Consider the following 21951-nt stretch of genomic DNA (forward strand, 5'->3'; position numbering starts at 1 on the left):
ATAGCTTCTGACACCTTTCTTCTGACTTTGTGGTAACTATATATTTCTGGTAACTATATCATCTTGGTAACTTTCCGGTATTACTTTGTTTCGATAGCAATCTCACACTGCCTTGAATATTGCAAGTTTCTTATTTGTCATTCTTTCTGACTAATGTCTGCACGATTTAAACCAAATTGAATAAGTCCAATTTTAGATAAACATCTGAATATTAGGCCTCTATAATAAGACCGATAAATATCTAGAATCGTGCTCACAGAGAGAAATTTGATACAAACACTATTAACGATAAGTCTAAATCAATTTTTCAACTTGTTTTTCTTTATTAAATTGATGTCGTAATTGTAATGATGATAAAAGATTCTGCTATTATCAAATGCTACTAAACTGTTTCACAGTTACTTAATATTTGTTGATGTTTTGGAATGATAAAAGGTTTAAAGTAAATGGAATATTTTAACCCAATAAAAATGATCGAAATAGCTGATTTCATTTCTCGAATACTGGAAAGTTTAGTTTTGGATTGGCGAAAACTCTTCATCCCGTTTACAAGTCATTCCGTCACACTTTTCTTTCTAGTATATTTACAAACTAAGGTTTTCAACTTTTTTGCTTTCTTTTTCTCTTTGCTGAAGATTTGTAGGTAAATTTACCCCTGCGCGTTATTTTCGAATCAAAAGTTGCATACGGTAATTATGTTTCGATCTATATTTTCTGAATCAGTGCATTTACCTCCTTAAGAGATAAAGTTTTCCGTAGGGATAAACTCGCTGCTTGTTTCGTTTAGAAAACTTGCTTTAAGATATGCGAAAAAACAACAAAAGCCTAAAAATGTTTTCTAAGGAAGAGAAACACACACACACTTTGTGGCGACACTGAAGAAAAAAAATTGCCTTTACTTCATCGAAAATATCCCACCAGCTCTACAAGAGCTGTGTCGAGTCTTTTGTTGCCGTTTTTTTAAAGTGTCTATCAAGGAAAACACTGGAAATTATGCTGGCCAGGCTTCACTAATGATTTATTGAACGCCACATTCTACACAATTGTATCTTATTGCTTCATGCATTTCCAAACGTTTTCCATATAGGCCTAACCCTATTGGAATTCTTACAAATTTGTAAACAACTTCAATCAGATAAGTATTTTTTGAAAATCAATTTGTTATCTTTATTGAAAGCTTAGTCTAATTCCCTCTATTTTCTGTGAGCATTTTCCAAAAAAATATGCTTCATTTGATTAATTTTTCATGAACTCCTGTTAATTTATCTTTCTTCTCGTTTTAGTGCAGTGCTTCCCATATCGCGTTCTGTTAAAGCATGACTATCACGTGACCTTCTCAATTTTTTGTTTGAATTTGCTTGCGCCATTTTAAGTTGCTTTATTTTTTCCACCAAGGAAGAGCAGCTTTATTTTGCGCATCTGTGAAATAAAATAGAAATTTTCCACGGTAAAGCCTAGCAACTAAAAGTTTTATCAAAGCCAAGTTTTGTAAATTTTTACCAATCTCAATGAAAGTGAGTCTGTTTTTCTCTATAGTACCCATCGTTGTATCTCTAAATAGCGACTGGTTTTTCGGCTTGTTTTTTTACGACTCCATACTCATATTTTGTCTTATGCTGAGCTACTGTTTCTTGTCGTCGACTGCATAGCCGAGTGGTGAAAACTCTGGAACGGCAATCGAAAGGACGCCGGTTCGACACCGGCTGTGTCTTTAGCAAGACATTTAAAGGCATGCCTGAAGATGGATACGAAGATTGGCTTCCTTCCCGTCCACTTAATCTAAATCTTCAACCACCCGGTGTAAGCCTGGATACGCAAACAAATCGTTTCTTGATGATTCACTTTTGCAAAATGTTAAACTTCTGTTGCCTGGTAAGAAACCCGGGACTTTAGACCTATTTACTGATTCCCGCTGATCTCCCGGCTGTATGGCAGGAGCATTGCAATTACTATTTACGAATTTATGAATAAGAAGTAAACGAAATGTCTTCTATACTATAGCAGTTACTTTTTGGATTATTTAGTCTCACACGCAAAGATTTACGTATTCTGTGTAAGTTCTATCAGCACTCAGTGAAATCATCATCAACCCTGCCGACTTAAGACGTCGCTAAGATAGTACTACACAACGGTAGATCGATCGTCTATTGGTTTCACCAAATTTACATAGTCTTTTTTCACAGTGTATATCTTTACTTTTACTTACTATTCACTTTGTAAAACTGATATGCGTCTTTTTTTTGCAAGATCGAACAAGGTAACTTAATTTGCGTTTATTCAAAGAAAAGCACGATTGAGATAAAACAACAACCCGGACAACACATTAATCATTTTTTTATTAAATCAACGTCTGCAGACATTGAATCAATGTAAAAAAACGTTTGATTTGTTGTCTGGGAAGTAAAACGACGCAAAACCGCTGCCGTACCCTACGGCCACCACAGCATAAGTAACTCACTGTGCATGTTTTCACAGAAAAAATTGATATAAAACCTTCTTAAGAAAGGACGTTTACTACTGTTAGATTAACGTCAGAAGGCCGTTCAATTAACATTAAACGTAAGTCTTCGATCCATTAAGATAACATAGAAACGGAAATTTGTTAAAGTTGATAATTTTGATTTTGATAAAAATAGTTAAAACAACAGTTTACTTTCTGTTTATTCATGATAGTAATAGACGTTTTGACGTATCACTACATAATTGTTGTTATTGTAAAAAGTTGTGTTACAAACTTAGCTAACGTGTAACTCAATTTGCCCACAGAAACGCGTTAAATAAATAAAATTTCTAGCAAACTATTGACAGAAGAATAAAAAAAAATTGAAAAGCTTATTATTATCTCAGTTAATTGGAAAATGCAGCTCTAATCGGAACAGAAAAAGCTGTAAACTTTACGGCAACTGGCACAAAATATCATACAACAATGTCAACGCATAATCCAGTTAACTGTATCAAAATTATTCGCATGAAGCTATACCAAGGCCGTACAGATAAATTGAGGCACTTTGCTTCGATGACTAAGTTTAGGAATGCCTGAAATATGAAAATCAATAACAAATTCACCAGAGAAGAACTTAAAATATTTGCCATAACAAAAGTTTAACTGTGGTTACAGGTGCTTTTGATACCACATGTTGGCCTATTTGTGATGACTCTCTTAAAACCGTATGGTCGGAATGCGTCGCATGTTTTTGCCTTGTCGGCCTTTAGTCGTTAATTTCAAACTTCGTTTATTTTTTAACTTTTGTTTTATAGATTTTTTTCGAAACTATGCTTTGCTCTTTCTATTTTTTGTGGGACAAATTTAGATAAGGAATGCCTTCAGATGAAAGCTTGACATTTTACGCATCGTAGCTGTAGATGTGCGCTTCAGACTTTCTGAGCTTTTACGCTATCACAATTGTTAAGAAAAAATTATGCATGGTACGATAGTTCATTAAGTGTTTTCAGACTAGAAGTATTGAGCCGAACATCTACAATCTGTTCTTTTTTTAATAAGAAAAATAAGTCTTTCCATGAAAAGAACGTTATGTTTATATTTGACGTTTTAACAATTTGGATCAAGCGTTTGAACTTACCAGTGCACAAGCTTGGCTAACTAATACCAAAAAAATATTCTAGATTGATTTTATAAGGAGTCGAATCTTGTAGTTCAAATCAAAACTTCAGAAATATTTCTTGGAGAAACTTAAAGTTCAAGGCAAATGATTCAATCATTTTCGGTGTTAAAAACAATAGAACTATTGTGTCTTGTAGCGCGCGAACTGCTGTAGCATTTGAGAATATCACATCGTCTAAGCAAGCTTTGTCCAAGAAAATACACCGATAATCTCTTCTGTTATGCTTTTAAGTTCAAACTTCAGCCCATGGAAATATATCATGATAATTAATACCGATTGGAGGCGCAGATTTAATCTGCATCACCGCGCTAGTATGGCTTAGCGTAGTTTTGTACCAGTTCACGTATGCCACCTTGCTCTTTGGGCAGTTTTTGCGTTGAACAGCCGGGTTCCGTTTGCCTCGCTGGGTGTTTTGCTTTGTTTTTATCATTGAGATAGCGGTGGAAAGCATTAACTGAACAGCATAAATAAACTTGCGGATAACTGTCAATTTGGCTAAAAATAGATTAAACTCGCAGGAAATTCTTTTTTTCATTCTTCTGCAGCACACCTAGCTGACGGCCCACGTTGACAGGTTTGCTCCGGTGGCAATTTTACTCATTAATTAATGATGCACGCATGACTTTATTAGGAATTAAAGCCCTATTTGAAACATAGTCTGAGCAATTCTTCAAACTCAATGCGAAACACTGAAATGTTTTACTTTGAACAAGAAGTTATTGTTTCTCACAAAATTAAAGCCATGTTTCAAGTCGTAGTATGTGTTTTTTAGGTTAGCACATCATACAGAATAGACCCAATTGTGTTCTTGGTCTTCAACAAATTCTTTTATTTATCGTTGATACCACGAGCAACGTTCAGAGAATCTGTCTTCTGTCTAGAAGATTTCTCTTGAGTTAGTAAAGCATTTTCGGTTCTGGATTACACGATCGTACTTTATTGCACTCCTTCCCCCGATGCTTTGATTATCATTTTTCCTTCTTCAAATCCGGTAGAAATGAGAATACATTTTCAGTGTTGCCATTTTCTTTTATGACCTGCATCTCACAGAAGGTCAACTTTTCTTTTCATACGTAGCTTTCTATCACATTGCACATGACTTTGTATCATAGTAGCCATTTGGATAGCCTGCTGGAATGGCTGTTGGTATTGCTGGATAAGGTTGTTTTCTATCACCACCGGCTGTAGAGTAAGGGTCCATTGCACATTCAGTTTTAAACTTCATACCAGTTGCTGCAAAATAAATTTTATAGTTAGACAAGTTAATTTAAGTTGAAAAGAATTAAAAATTTACACACTATAAAGTGATGTTAACTAATGTATGAAAAACACAGATTGTTATCAGAAATAAATAAGACGATTTTGGCTAACCCTGACTTTGATGAACGACGTAAGCTACGGCTGGTACAAGATTCTGTTTTATATCAAAGTCTGTCACTTTGAACCGTGGATGATTCTTAATCTGGTGATTTATTGGTTCTTTGCGGTGTCAAAAATTGGCTCACTGGCCATGATTTTTCAGTAAAGCAGACTAGAAATTAAGCTTTTATTTTCATCAAAACAAATGCAGGCACGTTGTGAAAAAGCCTTTTTCAATCATCCTTTGTTGAGATTTCTATACATAAACCTATTTCTTGTCTGTATTCTAATATTTATTAAAAAGTGTTCACCGCCTTGCGTTTGAGTGATGTGTTATTGGAATTTCCCCAAGTCAGCATAATGTTTGTGTTTTTGTATAGCGCTGGGCAAATATGCGTTGCTCTCAACGCTTCACAAACCAGAACGTGCCGGTGAAGAGGCGCAACCGAGCACTTTACTTCCCCGAAACCATGTCTAATTTTGTGAAAAACTTTTAAGAAATAACCCGATAAGATATCTAAGCGAATGGCAAGAGTGAAAACTTTAAATCCTGTTGCACTGATCTTGATCAATCGTTCATAATCATGATACAAAAGCAGAAAAAGAAAAAATTGCAAATTACACAATTGTCTCATCAGACGCCATTTTGCGTGGACATATCACTTTCACAATTGGTGTGAAACACGAATACAACACGAATGCCAAGCTGTAGTGCCTACAAATATTTAGTCTCATTGCTTCCCATTTAACTGCTTTGCTCTTTACGAGACGTAAATATTATTGTTCCTTAACTTTATATTTAGGCAGTGAATGAATTTATATAAATCCCATGCCCTAACAAGTAATTAAAAGGTAAATGGGTAGCACTTAGTTACTAAATACATTTTTATGAACAGTGCTAGTACCATGCTGTTATTATGTGGCAGTGTTTATACCAATTTTATAATATTTATTCAAACAAACATCAAATATAGTTATTACTTTGATGTAATTTGCTTTGCTTGGCATTGAGCACTTTTTGTTGTATTAATAGTATTTATTGTTTGCTGAAACAAATATTAATTAATGATGTGTCTATGCATAGACTATCGGTACAATGCTAAACGCTCTACCTAATGTTAAGAGATAATGGCTAAGTTTGTAGTCACTTGTATAACAACTTTTTTTCGCTACAAACTACTAGAAAACAATTTTTTGTACAAGTTTTAGAACAATTCCTAATATTTAAACAGCAAGAAAACCATTTAAGTCTTTTGCCTTTAATTTTTTTTTTATTCATTTCCTCTAACATTTTTCTTCTTACAGTTGTGTCTTTTGGTCACCAGTGTGGTTCTAAAACCACGAGACACTCTCAGAATTTTGTTTACATGAGGTCGTCTGACGAGGCCCTCGTCCAAGGTTGCCAAAACACTGCATCAAACTTGCGCAACTGCAACTATACTTGGTTTCCTTTATAATAAAAAACACCCAAACTTTTACAATTTATCATTTCTGATGAAAAAAAGCTGTAATTTTCCGGTATATTTTGTACTACAAGATATTGTTTTTGATGGTTTTCTAAAACCGCGATTTGTGCGCGAAATCGCTTCAGTTCCGACAGAATCTGTGACGAACTGTTGCCAAAGGCGGAATGACTCTTCTCGTGTGTGATCGTTACTTTTTTTCAGTGAATCTCAATCGATTTTCTGTGTTTTCTCGTCATTTTTGTAAACACCATAAAGATGGGATTGCAAGTTTAAACAATTTTCTGTGTAAGTTAGACGTGATGATTCTTCGTAGAAAAATCTATTTTTTGCTGCCATCTGTAGCATAACTTATCTGCAAGTAATATTCTTGTGAACTTACCATGTATTTTTATGTTCACATAGACTTAAATTATAGTAGGCTGCTGTCAAAAAAACTCCATAAGGAAGTTCAACTTCATGTGCCTTAAAATTGTTTTCAATAGGGTAAAATACAAACGAATATATGCACGAAATTTTTATGCTTCCCGCAATATTTGGGTGCCTTTATTTTTAACTTGCATGTGTATCTGACAGTCAAGCTATTTTCGGCTTGCTTAACTGTAGCCTACATCACGTTTACAATCTCTTTTAGCTTAGAATTTGTCATTGCTTTTTCAGTAAATAAACTATATCGCCAAATCTCGATAGCTTAAATCTAAAATATCACAATATGCGTAATCAATAAAAAACTTTGCATTATAACATACAACATTAAATCGCCAAGAACGAAGTACAATTTTGCCTTACACGAATTAGCTGACAGCAACTTATTATCATGCTTGGATATTTAAAAAAAACTTGCACATGTTTAAAAATACCTTTTAACTTTTAAAGCACTATCACCTTGAGTAGGCCTACTGATACGTAATATAAAGCCGATAATCCAGTAATTATTTGATCAGTGATAATTCAATGGAATGTATAGCACTTCATTTACAATATTGCCACCTTTCTTTATATCATTGAATGCCATTGTATATTTTCTAAATGTTAAATTGATACATTTCTTAGTAATTGATTAAATATCGAGATTAATTTATAGCAATGTGAAGTTTAAAGAAAGCCAATAGTCATTCTTATAAGGTTCCTAATTCATAATTAACAGCGTGTATTCAAAATAACGTCATAATAACATCTCGTTAAGTTGTCGTGTCAAGTGGATGGTTGGGTAAATAGCATGTGATTTACGAGAAAACTCTAATTGAGCTATCCACACCAATTTAAGGTTAACATCTTGGTTTGATTTGATGATGTAAATGTTCGATTTAGCATAAAAGTGAAACAAAAACTTTTTGATATCCGTCATGGTACACATTGTCCTGAAAAGGTGACATTGACAGTAGCATTGACAGGGAGGCGGTCCAGAGGATACTTTTAGATCCAAGCGCGTAATCTTTCGAGGGGCCCGAGAATTTGACGAAACTACTTTATATTTTTGAAATATAATGCGTGTTTTTAATAAGTGTCTTGACTTGGGGGCCGAGGATCTCATAGATACCGAGCCAAATAATCCTTCAAACGCCCCTGGACATTGACCCACACGTTTATATTTAATGTTTGTGTCAAATATAGTTATTACTATCTGAAGCCTTCAGATAGTAATAACTATATTTGATTTAATTCGCTCTGCTTTGCCTTTTTGCTTGGCATTGAGCACTTTTTGTAGTATTAATAGTTTTCATTGTTTTAATGTTTGTGTCAAGTGTACGTGAAAAATATGTTAATTTTCTTAATGACGCATGTCATCAACCCAATGTTATCAATTGCAATACGTTAATTTAAAACGTTTTTCGTTAGGCCGCAGTACTTGGAGGAATCTACATCAAATTATGAGCAATAACAGAAAATCCTCCAAAATTTTACATTGCCAACAACTTTCTACCGATGTTTTAGTCACTCAAAGGATATGTAAATCATTTTCTCATCTTAAAACTGTCCTCAACTTTGTTGTAACACTGTTGATGCAATTGCATAATTTCATCAATCTACCATCGTATACAGAAACTGGTAAACCTTTTAAACAATAACTTAAAACTGTGAAAAATTGTAAGAGAGTGATAACTCGCATTCCCAAGTAGGTTCCCTAAAATAGGTCAAATTGCATTCTTTCGTAATGAAGGTATTAACCTAGATTTTCATGTAATTGGATAGTTTGAAGTATAATTGCTACTCAGGTGTATAATTTGAAGGAGAAATAACTAGTTGCTGTACAAAGCGTGTGCCAGTATATAAACTACAGTAGGCTGCAATGCATTTTTCTCTCTACAAATTTTAGGTTTGCTGGATTATTTCTAAGAATGTCGTAACAGCTAATTTTGAAATAGATCTATTCAATGCTGGTTTGCATGATCTCGTCATGCTAAGACAGCAACACCACTATGAAATTAAACTGCCTAACTGCTATTCTTTTTGTTTTGACAAAGCAAGTGTACTTTCCTCAGTAAATACGTTGCATTAATGATACCAGGGTTAGACCCAAGAGAATGTGCTAAAAGCAAATCAAAAAGTCTCTTATAAATTTCCACTTTTACTTAAACGGTCGCGAAGGTCTCATATGCAGTAGACGTGTCAGATTTAGAGTTGGTAGGTAAAATACGTTACTTGTACACTCAATGGGAATTTGTCTACGTTAAGACAGCTTGAGTTTGTCTTCGGTAGCCTCATAATTACATTTATTATATTGTTGCGACCCTCACAGTTGGTTGTCCTTTTTGTTGCTACGTCATATTGTTTTAAAGTCAAGCAATTATTACAGAACAATTTTTACAGTCTAATTTTTGCTGAACCTTGTGCTGCTGGTGAGCCATGGTTCAGTTCTAATTGAGTTGAAAGCAAAACTCCCAGTTAACATTTAAACTGGTTCCGTTCCCCACTTAGATCACCTAGTTTGTAAACTTTATCAGTGGAAACCCGCGAAACTCATATCTCAAGTTAATGTTGCGTTTCATAGGTCTTTCAGATCATGAATGTTGCTTTCAATATCTGCTTTCTTTATTGACCTACTTTTAAAGTGTCTTTTGCACTGCAACCATGTTTGTTTGTTTGTTTGTTTATCTTTATCCTGCATTGCGGGAAAGCGGACTTGAGCGCTATGCATCGGTGTACGCCTTTCGACATACACCTGACCCACGCTGCAGCCGACGGCAATGTCAGTTTCCGGTTGTCTACTCTACTTATGACTTAAATTTGGTACTACTCATTACTCGAAATCGATCACTAGATAGAGGCAAGTATCGTTAAGTTTCTTGCCCAGAGAAACAACAGCAAGTGCGGGTGGCTGGAGTCGAACATGCAGGCTCTCGACTGCGAGCCCAACGCGCTAACCACTCGGCCAAGGCTGCCGATAACCATGCAAAGTAGAATCACCAACAAGTGGTTAAGGCGAAATTGGAAACGAGCTCAAGTTTTTTTCTTTCAAAATCTAAGTGCTCCCGCCAACGCCAGTATGCTATTGTGGTATAATTTGTCGTGTAGAAGCCAAAACAAATTGAATTTTGATAAGATAATAGCACAATTAAAAAAAATGTCATGTTTTATATAATTGGAATGCTGTAGAAACTTTTGATGTATTCCCCCATTACCAAACCAGCATAGTGTTTGTCTCCTTAAAAACTAGCTTTACTTAGTCTGTAAAAGCTTGATAATCTCGCATCTTTTAACCATTTGTTTGATTTGATTTTAAATGTTTTGATTCCGTGAAGTGTATTTTTCGTGGCAAAAATGACCAGCAACAGTTCTCACTGTGTGACAATAAGTTAATACCACAAATCCATATTTTCGTTAATATTTCCTTTATTTGATTTAAAAAAAGGAGTCATTTACCTTTAGGTTGAATCACACGAGAGAACATCTGAATTGTATTTTTAATATTGCCCTGCTAAACATTCTATTGCAATAACATGCATCACAATTCATATGTTGTAATCTTATCAGCTTTGGTATAGAGAAACATGAATTGTATTATTGTATCACGAGGTGTGCTATTTTTCTTTATTCGATCCAACCGAGTGTATGTCGCTGGGCGAGCGAGGACGTAAGGAATTCACTCTGTTTGTCAGCCTTGGTCAAAGACATGCTCAGCCAATGTTCACGATTTGGCCAGAAGCGAAGGGAATGCAACGACAAAAAACACCGAAGCCAGTTTCCAGCCTCTTAATCCTGAATCGTCGAATCATTAAGCCGTTTTAATTTGCTAACAGCATAGCTTACGAGGCATCTCAGTAACTTCTTGAGCAAAAAAATTTTTTTGATGAGAGCGAGTTTTAATAGTCGAGTTTTTCCCTTGTTGGCGTTCTATCTCTGACAAGCGTTAAGAAGCTTCGCAGCGACGAATTAGAGCGCTGGCAGACCAGAAGGCGCCGTTCCTAAGAAAAAAGATCTTTATCAAGAGCCTGGCTAATCAATCTCCACTGCGCCTGTGTCTTTACCATTGATGAAATTTTTTACACATGTCACGCTCCACGAAAAAGCACATGCTAGTTTTAATTATTTAATTGCAATCATTCAAGTAGAGCAGTTTGTTGTTTGAGATAATGATGCACATTTAAAGGCTTCAACCATGCAGTAATTTCTACACATTCTTTCACTATATTTTAAGCAAAGGTAAAAACTGTACGAATAAATTTAATTTTATTGTTCTTCGTTTCGTAGTACCGGAACGAAAAGCGTGCAAAATCTTTTCAAAAGCTACATCGGCAGTTGTGATTGAAATTTATTTATAAGTAGTTGAGGGTTTGCCATGTTGTTGCGGCGCACTGTCGTGGCGTTGGTATTCTGAAGCCGTTTCCGTGGGTAAATTTTAATTATGATAAAGCCTCAGGTTGTGCCAACTTGTCGCCATCGAATTTCCGGCCTGGATTTATTACATGATGAAAAATCGCTCATTTTCTACGTCAATGTTGCTACTGTTGTCTAAATGAAGTTCCCAGACAGCAAATCAACCGTTTTTTACATTGATTCAACATCTGCAACGTTGTCTGGGTTGTCTCGTGAAAGAATGTGTATCGAAACCTATTTCTTTATGCTTTGCTTGAACCGTATCAGGGTTTGTTAACCACTTTTGTGGTAGGCTTATTGCTTTATTCGTTTCAATCTTTCATGGATGCAGAATATTTTCAATACTCTTCTTTGTAGTTTATTTTCATGCATGGACGTGTGTGTATGTTTTTGACGAAGAAGTTTGTACCTGACAAATCATTTTGTATCTGCTTCAACTTCCTCTTAACATCTGCCTTGTCTTTTACTCATCCTACCTCAGAGCATACTCATTCATCCAAGTAGCAGCCAGGCGTGTTTATTTTTTTGTTTATCATATGACCGTTAAAGTTACAAGACCTATTTAGATCTTTAGGCTTATTATTAAACGGCCTTAGACTAAAAAAACGACCTTTGCAGTTGATAGGTACAATATCAGTGCAGAACAATCTTTGTAAACATTGTCAAGATTTAACCAAAACCTTTAGTTGACCTCATTTTTCGGGCAGTCTTTTTGCATTGTTTTCTCTTCATGGCATTTTTCTTGCCATTAATTTGAACTTATAACAAAAACAATAGAATATTATTCGCAAAAGCATTTTGTGTTATGTGTGATGACCACAATAAACAGTCACCAAGCAGCCTCCTAGAGGTTACACTTTTGTTTTGTTGTTGACAAAGAACAAAACTCCCACCACGACGATGTATCAACACAAAATGATGGTACTATGAACCGATTTGTGCACGTTCTCTGTTATTGTGTGGGGCCTGTTTTTCATATCTTGATTCGTTAAGTTTTATGTTTCTATGCGATTTCCAAAATCGTGTTAATTCTTTCTATCCTGATAAGGTGACATTTTTGAAGAGTTCCAGACAGCCTAAAAGTTCAAACCTTTGACAGGGATAAATTAAACTACAAAACTGCATTTTATTTACGAAACAAGATTATCACATAATTTACAGAAACTTGCAAACCCTTGGCCACTGACCATGCATGAATAAACAGCAGATAAAAGCTTTTTTTGAACATAAAATCAAGAAGTCAAGAAGTGTGCAAAACGTTTTGAAAATGAAACGAAAGAAATATTTATAATTCAAAAAGTGATTCAAAATAAAAAAGCCAAATTTATTGCAAAAAAAATTAATGTTGAACGGAACGAAATTTAAGTTTGTTTCTAATTTTTTCAAATTATTTTTAGTTTGAACACATCTCACCTCAAATAACCAGTGAGTCTCTAATCATGACCCGTGCCACATACTTTAATAACACGACGTTACCTGCGTCTTAAAGTGCTCGTGCATTTTCATCTCGCTCAGACTCTTAGAGCTGAACTTACACAATAACAACAAAATCAAGGCGGGATTTGTGCGTTAAAACGTTATTTCATTTGGAAATAGTTTTGTTTTCAAAACTCCTTATAGTTGCTTTACTGGTAATCATTAGCAGGGTTTAAAAGGGTACTGGTTCGATACCACTCAAGAGCATGTGGTTGGCAGGACACTTTGGCAGGACACTTAAAGGCATGCCTGAAGGTGGACACCAAAATTGGCTTCCTTGCCTTCCCATTTACTTAATCTAAATCTTCAACTACTGGGCTTAAAGCCGCACAGGATAAAAAAAATCGTTAGCGATGTCAGAGAAGCATTGAAATACATTTTTTTACTTTTAGTTTACTTCATGCAAAACAACTGCCAGAACGGCAAACAATTCCGATGCATTAACCTTTTCATCGGACATTTAAGAAACCAAAGTTATAAGGTCGAGAAGTTGTTTTGCAATAGGCTACATCTCTGTTGTTTAATAATGATGTAGTGACTTTTGAGGTTGCAGTGTTCATGGTGTAATGTGTCATCAAAGATCGCAAGATACGTTGCCATCCAATCTAGCTTACTTTTAATCTTTTCACTCTTGATAAAAACAAAAATGAACTTGAATTGCTTTGCTATCGTAATCATTCGGCACATGACGGAAAAATTCCAACAAACTTACTCATCATTTTCTTATGATTCACGTGTTCTTATCGTGTTGTTTTTTATTTCGTTAATATAACTCATGTTGCCACAGTGTGTTTTTCTAATTTGTGCAAGATTACAAACAATCGCTAGTTTGATTTTTTCATTAATTTGAGTCCTTTTGATTAAAAAGATAAGGTACTTTATCAAAATAGTGCTGTTATTTTTACACTTCTATGCATGATGTTGACCACTTCTTAGCTGTAGTGTTACCAACGTAATGCAAATGTTATGATCACTGGCTTAAAAAAACAGAAAAACAGAGACAACCCAAAATGGCGTCTGACCATGCTAGGACTAGTTCGCTATGAAATGCTATGCTTACCTTCATATGAAATGTGCGTATCTTTTGTTGATGCATAGAAAGGGTGATAGTCGATTCTTTGTGCTGGCATGGAATTAACATTTCCATTCATCATTTGATATGGCGTTGGATCGGTGATTCTGTTCAGTCCGGCGGGGTTCGAACGCACGTAACTCCCGGGTGATTGCGAAGCAGCACCGGGCAGGCCAAACATAGCTGTGCTAGGGGAATAATGATGGTTGGTAACAGCAGATAACCCGGCAGGTGATACCTGTGCAGAAGTGTTTCCAGATGACACTTCAGCACAATTAGCTTGGAACTGTCCTTGGTTATGAGGCGAATGTACGTTGCTTGATTCTTTGGGTGTGATAGTTGGAGATGTTGTTTGGGGGCTTGTCATCCCGTTTGCGGCAACAGCATTAAAAAAGTGTGCGTTCACACTGGAAGGATCAAACCCCATCAAATTTGTCCTGTGGTGAGATGGTGGTGGCATCGGCCCATGGGACATTCCACCAGGTCCAAACATATCGGGATGTGGGCCGTAGCCTTGGTGACCAATTAGACCTGGTGCTCCTCCAAAAATACCATACGGCTTCAAAGCTTGACATTTCCTTCTGAATCCTCTTGGTCTTCTTCTAAAGGAACCTTCTTCAAACATGAATTCACTGGCAGGATCAATTGTCCAATAATGACCCTTACCAGGTCTTCCTAACCCTTTGGGAAGTTTGATAAAGCATTCATTCAGAGACAGATTATGTCGAACAGAATTCTTCCATCCTTGATATGAACCCCGAAAAAACTCAAACCTAGCCTGTAAAAAATTATATATTTCACTCAGGGTCAATTTCTTAGCAGGCGAATGTTGTATTGCCATGACAATCAAAGCGATGTATGAGTATGGAGGCTTTTCAGGTCTTCTATGTCCAAGACCATTCGCTGTATCGTTTTTTTTTGCTGACCCATTCATTCCATCACTTCCTTCTTCTTCCGTGCTTGGTGGGGTCTCCGGTCCACCAGAGACAATGCTATGTTCTAATGCCCCACTATCCCCATTGCTTCCATCTGATATAGTAGAACTGTTACCATCATTAGCCATGATATTTCCGTCCACGTTATTGTTGTTGTTTGTGTTTTCGTTGCGGACATCGTCTACGTGGTGATTCGCGTCCATTGTAGGAGATCTTTGCAAATGAGAGTGTAGAGAAATGGAAGGCACATGTGGAATCTGTGGTGCACTCAGAGCAGATTCGCTGCTTGCTGGTCGTGTAGGTGTGCTGTTGGTGTCTTTATTAATGTGATGAGACGCTTGCTGATGGTTCGATTGTGGGAACAACTGTGAATTTGTCATTGAGCTCATATGCTGAGACTGATGATGTGGTGTTTGACTTGCTAAATGGTGCATTGGTGGTTGATGTTGAGCTCCGTTTACCAGACCATAGTTCTGCCCCATTGTAGGAAGAGATCTTTGCTGGGTCAATTGAGGGTGGCCCAAATGTTGAGATCCAGCATGTGACATTCTGGACTGGTAGAAGTCAATTGGACTTATGACTCGGCCTTGGTGCCCGGCAACTTCCATGTTCGTCATTGACTACAGATTTCTTTTTCAATTTTATAAATAAATATCTGAAAAGTGATAAAAACGGCATTAACTAGAGTATTCATTTGCTCGATGAAGTTACAGGGTAAATCCACCACTAATTTCCATATTTAGCTAAAGTTGCAGCATACACATTAGTTTCAGCACTTAGCCTACATGTGTACTTTTAATAACAAAAAAATTATATAAACTGACATTTAAAAAGATCTGCGTTGTATTGGGAAAGCTATATACAACTGCAACTTTGCCGTTTTTTTAAAAGTGAATTTACTGCCGTATATATTTAAATCAAACCGTATAAGTTGCATGTATGATACCCCCTGCTTTTTTCTGTTTTACTATTTATTCTTCAACTTGATAAGTAAAACTACAAAAGGATTATATACAAAGCTGAAAGATTTAAATTGGATTGTAATTTCACAATACTCAATATTAATGCAATTAGCTCTTGCTAGTGTTATAGATGGTAATAGTTCATGAAAACTATTTGCCATATCATTCTACGTACTTACCGCCATTTATTCTCAAAATGACTAAATTACAGAAAAAAAATTGATGAACTGTAGTGGTCTCCACTTTAACTTAATGTTAAAAAAAAACAGGATAAATATCATATACAGTTTAGGAAATAAAATATCGGCTACTCAATTCCATGAAACATCTTACTGTTTTTGAAACTCTGATTTTATTTTAATTAAACATACCATTGACATGTTATTTGTTTTGTTTCTGTAAATTAATTATATAAGTCTTCACACAAAAAAATATATTTCTTTGTTTATATGCTATACAGCCGTAAAAGCCATATAAAAAATAGTTTCAGTGATAAGTTTCAAGTTAAGCTGTTGACAAATTAGAATAAAGCACCATGTCGAAAAACAAACAACTCACTGTTTTCATAAGTTCATTATCAAACAGAAACACTGTAACTGGCTTTATTGTATTCATACGAATGAAACACTTCTTTAGTGTTCCTTTCCTTAGAAGTCTCAGCAACATTGTAAGCTTAACGGTTTCTTAACTGTATTTTATTTTTGTTGTCATGGGAGCATCTCCTTCCTGTTCTTCGAACAAAGATTTTGCAGGAATGCATGTGATGATCTCTGGTCATCAGCCTATTAATTCCAATTAGCTGTTTGCCTGAGGCTTCATGTACACTACAGTAGACTATTGCTTGTAGCAATTAATTCAAGATTTTTTTTCTTCTTTTTTGTATCAACGAAAAACAATTAGTTCTATCATTTTGCCCTTGCCCTTCGTTTCACCTGGTAAGTTAGTCCAGCGAGCATATAACCGTCAATGCAAGGTACTGACAGGCAAACTGCTAATTTAAAAAAAACTGCCTATCTGTTTTGGGTCGTCTATGTTCTTATTACGTTGTCGTTTGGCACCCTGATACTTCAAGTAGGCTATGTATTTTACTTGAAATTATCCTCTAATTACTGCCTCGCCCATTTTAATCTATTCACTATGTGGTACACTTTTTTTCCCTTCTCCATGATTATTATCTTTCTTCCACAAGGAAATTATCTGTGATTTCCACATAAAATGCCTTGACAACTTATTTAATGTTGTCAAGACTAAGAATTAAAGATAAAATGTAGCAGAACAACTTGGTCAATTTTTAAATTGTATTTTCCTTGCACGCAAAATTGAGGTCTTGCCTAATTAAAGTTGGCGCCAAAAAAATTCTTCTTAATTAGAGTTATTTTACGTTTTTGTGATCCTTAACATAAATACAGACATGTTTCTTTGCTTTTTTAAGGAGCAATTTTCTATATATAAGAATCTATTCAAAGCAATATTTTTACCTGAATTGCAGCAGTTGATCTCCAGTAGCCTATTATTGTTTTTGGCAGTATTCTTAAGAATATTGCGTTGCAATGTACCAGTAACAGTATTTTTTGCACTTCTCTAAAAAGGGTTTATAGTGCAAATGAGCCTCGGATTAAAAGTGTAAAAGTTTAGAAACTCTCCAGACCACCGCCATCATTGATTGAAATCGCTTAAGCAATGCGATAAGGGCCCAACCCTGGAATAAAAAGTTAAACTTAATTTAGGATATTTAAATATATTCATTCAATCAATCAAGCCAATATGAGCTACAAAAGACTGAAAAGACTAATCCTTATGTATTCGTAGAGATTTTAGAATTTTTGCTGCAGTAGCTTATTTTGTTGTCGCTGGAGCAATTCTCTTGTAAAATTGGTATACATCAACGTTTCTTTACAGAATCAATATCACAAAATAGTTTTCAGATAAATTTACAAAAATACCTGAAAATATTTCTGCAAGTTTAATTCAAGATAAAAATCTGGAAGAAGAGAGGTTTTGTCTCTTTCGTCAATGCTGCCCAATACCCAGTGTTTCTAGGTTATCAAAATTTTCACTCCTTATTTTTCCTGTTTTTTTAAACTGTTTCTCAAACAAATTAATTTCTGCTGAAAAAAAAGAGCTATTATTTTCCAAGGTTGTTTCCATACATCTTCAAAATGTTTCTGAAAAGTGCATCTTAAGATTTTTTTTATAATTTTCTTTTATGCACGATTTCTCATCATACTGTTTGTTACTTTCATAAAAATTCAAGTTCTTTTTCTGGTGAGCAAACCTGAAATGCCGAGGTTACGCGAAACCGCGCGAGAAAAATCAACCTTGTGATCAAGAAAGAAAGTTTTTCTCTCTAAACCGTCTTTGGGCTCGCCTTAGGCAAAAGAAAATGGTCACTCTGTCTTGTGAGTTTTGGACAGCGGATCGAAACAATGCTGTACAATAGTAAGAATAAACGGCCATCTATTCAGATTTAATGCGATTCTATCTAATCAGCATGATTAACCGCCGCTGTTGCGACTCGCCAATTCATGTTTGTCAATATTTTGACTGAAGGAAACTGTAGCAAAACAATTTCAGCTAATAATTGAAACCAATACGTTCTGATACATACCGTCCATGAAATGCAATTTACATACATTTTTAAAACATTTTTTTTTATGTTGTAATAATAAGCTAAGAATTAAACGTCCTTGACTTCTTTTTGATCTGAATTTTCTAAAACTAATAAAGAAGTACATTTTTGTGCGATAACCTATACGCTGCCCTACCATATCAGCAGGGCAGGCCTCCGCAACCACTTTTGCCATCCTCTCGACGCTTTTATAAATTTTTACAATTTGGTGGCACACTTTAATGAAAACAAAAGAAAGTACAAAAATAATTTATGACTTTTATTTATGAACTTTTTGATTCGTATTAGTTTGATGGTGTTGATTTAATACTTTATAAAAACCAACATAACATAGTCTAAAAAGTAAATCTGAACGATAAAACATTCCAATAAGTCAAATGCAAATATAGTCTAACGGAAAAAGTTATGTTTAATGTTTAGGTTATTATTTGCTTGAAACTGTCAGGAGTAACCTAAATGTACAATGGATACAAGTTATATAAAAATGCAGGACTACATTTGTATACAATTAGCATATTACTACTTGTGACACATCGATTGCGGAGGACAGTGGTTACGGGATGATATAGTAACCTATCTATTGCAGTATAGCAATGGATACGATATAGTAAGCACATATAATATCTGACAGTACACGACGAAAATGATACAGCATCACAGAAGTGTTCAATTTCACTTTCAAGTATTTAGAATTAAAATTATAAGTTAGATAAACTTTTGAGAAATTTTGCAGTTTTGTTTATATGAACTGATCTTTTGTGTAGAATATCTGAATTATTAAAACTTTTATTCTCTTACTGCGACACGTAGAGCATAAACACATCATCGAATAAGTGTGGACACTTTACTATAAACATTCTTCCAAACATGACTCCAATATGTCTACAAACTAACACAGTTTTATTGACAAAAAGCAAAGTTTTGTTGACAAAACATCTTCGATGTTTGCTAATTTTTGTACTTTCTTTTATAAATTGTGTCGTTTTGTTGTTATTTTACCATATTTTAAAACAAAAATTCCATAAATAGCAACAATTTATACGTTTGTCAGCTATCTTTAATAAATATTTGTCGAACAAATTTATTGCATTTGATTGCCATTGATTGAAATTTAAAAATCACCAAAGAAACATAAAAATTTCCTTTCCCGGCATAGTAAAAATATGCTCTATCTTGTTAACATTTTGGTACTTGATTTCCAATCACATAGATGAATGTTCGCGGTCCTAATTAGCCTCTGATCAGTCAGAGTAGCATAGGCTATAGGTAAGATTTTTTGCAAAATTTACAATTTTTTCTTGCAAAAATGGATTTATGTTACAGTTTCGGTAGAGAGTTTGTCTTATACCATAAGTATACAAAGTCAAGTAACATAATCAGCTTTAAGATATTTCCGTTTATTTTTAACACTCATAAAAAAAAAATGTTTAAACAAACTCTATATCGAACGTTTTAGACACCACATGATGTCCTCGTCAGGAATAACAGTTATACAATATTTTTATCTACACCTGATGAACTAAATGCAGTAGTTAAAGATTAAATCTATTAAAAAAGAAAACAAAAACCCAGCACAATGACCAATGCTTCTGACAAGTTCAACGTCATACACAAGAATTCAAAAAAGCTGACTGTATTAATCGGAGTTAAAAGGTCACATGAGGTGGTGTGTGCATATTACTGCATATACTATAGGCAAAGTACGAAAAACTGATTAATTAAAATACGCAGAGCAAGAAAAACGAGCGCAAGCATATTGTCTGTTTTAACAGTAGATTGTTGCGTTTTATGTGCAGGGCTTTCAAAATCCTAGTTTGGTACTCAGACCTGCCTCTCGGCATAATCTTAAATTGCTTAATCGAAACGTTGTTTTTGCATGCTGCACATGAGAAAATGTAATCTTTGATTGTACTTTTGTGTGTACAATTCAAATTGTGTTGCTCACCAGCTCCAGTCGATAATTGTCTTGCTGATACGCCAATGCATGTCAGGTTTAGATCACGCATACAATTGAATTTATAAACTAGGGAGTAGGCGACTTGTGCTGGAAATATATGCCTACTTTGAGAATTTTATATACAAGATAAATGTTACAAGAGAATTTCATTTAAATACTGAAAACTTTGGGTATTTATCAGGACTATTATCGTTTGAAGCACTAGCTGCATCGTTCATCTGATGAAAGTGAAAGTAAAAGCAACGACAAGCAGGTTGAATTTAATAATTCCAGATAGATTTTTTTAGAATCTTGCCGAATTTTTTCCCAAAAATTTTACATCACTAAAGTTGATAAAATCGTCTTCTTCGAGTAAGTCCGAGTAAGCCTTATTGAACCAAGGTTTCTATTCAAGAACTTTATGGGCAATACGTATGATATTTTTACACCCTTTTCACACAAAATGTATTGAGAAAGTGCGTTTATTAATGACTATGCTGGGGAACTCCACATATTGCCACAGTATCAAATGTCTCTGAAGTACTAAAATGGTTTGACTAACGTAACCATCGTGTGTGTTCGTCGATATTGTGTCGTAGTTCTAAAAATGATATTAGACCACATGGGGTGATTCCAGGTGTACAGAGCACAGGTGTAGTTAAAGATTTTGCAAGGATATAAAATTCTTCGTGTGGACTTTTATCCTGTTCATAGAAAGTTGTTTGCGCTGCCAACCTGAAAAGTGAGGTAAAAGTAGCGGATATATTTCTTATCTTGATTTCAAATCAATATTGTGTCACACTATCAATTCCTTTATATTAGCTTTTTGTGGGCAATTTTAGAGGTAATTGTTGGATTTATAATATTGCAGTCCTTTCTTAATGCAATAAGTTTCACACGTTTGGTTTTTGTTAATTTTTTCAATATTTGCTAGCGAATGAACTTTATTTTAAATTTTGCAGTTTAACACAATAAAAATTATTTTTGTAGGTTGTTTGTTTGTAAATAGTAGGTAATTGATTCCAAATAACTATCGTAGTAGGCGGTTGTAATCCTTCTAATGGTTTTGTTTCTCGCCAACCGGAACGATTTATGACGTAAGTTTGTTGTAGCGACTTCGCTGAACTTGTAACTAAAAGAAATGCAGATCAATGGTTTCTTTGCGGCACTATTTTATTGTCACATAAAAACAACAATTACGAAGCCCTGATCTATTCCATTATCACATATTCATGCTCTGTAATAGGTGATTATGACTATACGTTCAATGGATCTTCGCAAGGTATAGCTTTTGTTTGGCCATAAAGGTGGCCGTAGGATATTGATATTTTGCTAGTTGGCTAATCATAAGAATACTGCGTCCCTATAAAGATGCACTTACACTTTCTGCCTTGTGAAGCGCTGAGAGCAATACTGAATCGTAATTTAACAGTGGATCTGTTGGATTGAGCGATAAGGTTTAATCGCACTTCTAAACTTCCGAATACAAACTTACAGTAACAGGATGGAACGATGACTCATTTGTGAAGTAAGAGTTTTATTTCATTGTAGGAGTCAAATCTTGTCTCTAAATAGAAAGCTATGACAATGTTGTAATTTGGGTTATATAAAGATACATTACGTAACTTTTTTTTTACATGTTAGTTTTCCTGCATCTTAAGCCTGGTACATCTACATG

The 21951-nt window shown here is 34.9% G+C and overlaps 1 protein-coding gene across 1 annotated transcript; it reads right to left on the minus strand.

Moving 5' to 3' along the window:
- Positions 1-4215: 4215 nt before the first annotated feature.
- Positions 4216-15354, minus strand: LOC145772687 (uncharacterized). Its single transcript, XM_082584559.1, has 2 exons — positions 13800-15354; positions 4216-4856 (listed from the first exon to the last, which is right to left on the minus strand). Exons 1-2 carry the CDS (start codon positions 15352-15354, stop codon positions 4708-4710), a joined length of 1704 nt encoding a protein of 567 aa, XP_082440685.1. The 3' UTR covers positions 4216-4707.
- Between the last annotated feature and the right edge of the window lie 6597 nt (positions 15355-21951).

Source organism: Aplidium turbinatum, chromosome 6 (genome assembly GCF_918807975.1).
Source record: "Aplidium turbinatum chromosome 6, kaAplTurb1.1, whole genome shotgun sequence".
In the NCBI taxonomy this organism is placed as follows: domain Eukaryota; kingdom Metazoa; phylum Chordata; class Ascidiacea; order Aplousobranchia; family Polyclinidae; genus Aplidium; species Aplidium turbinatum.

Bases quoted from the DNA above. Each gene is read 5' to 3' on its own strand.
- LOC145772687 (XM_082584559.1), bottom strand. From the start codon at position 15,354: ATGGAAGTTGCCGGGCACCAAGGCCGAGTCATAAGTCCAATTGACTTC. The intron at 4,857-13,799 runs GTAAGCATAGCA...TTTATTTTGCAG, and splicing joins TACGCACATTTCATATGAAG to CAACTGGTATGAAGTTTAAA.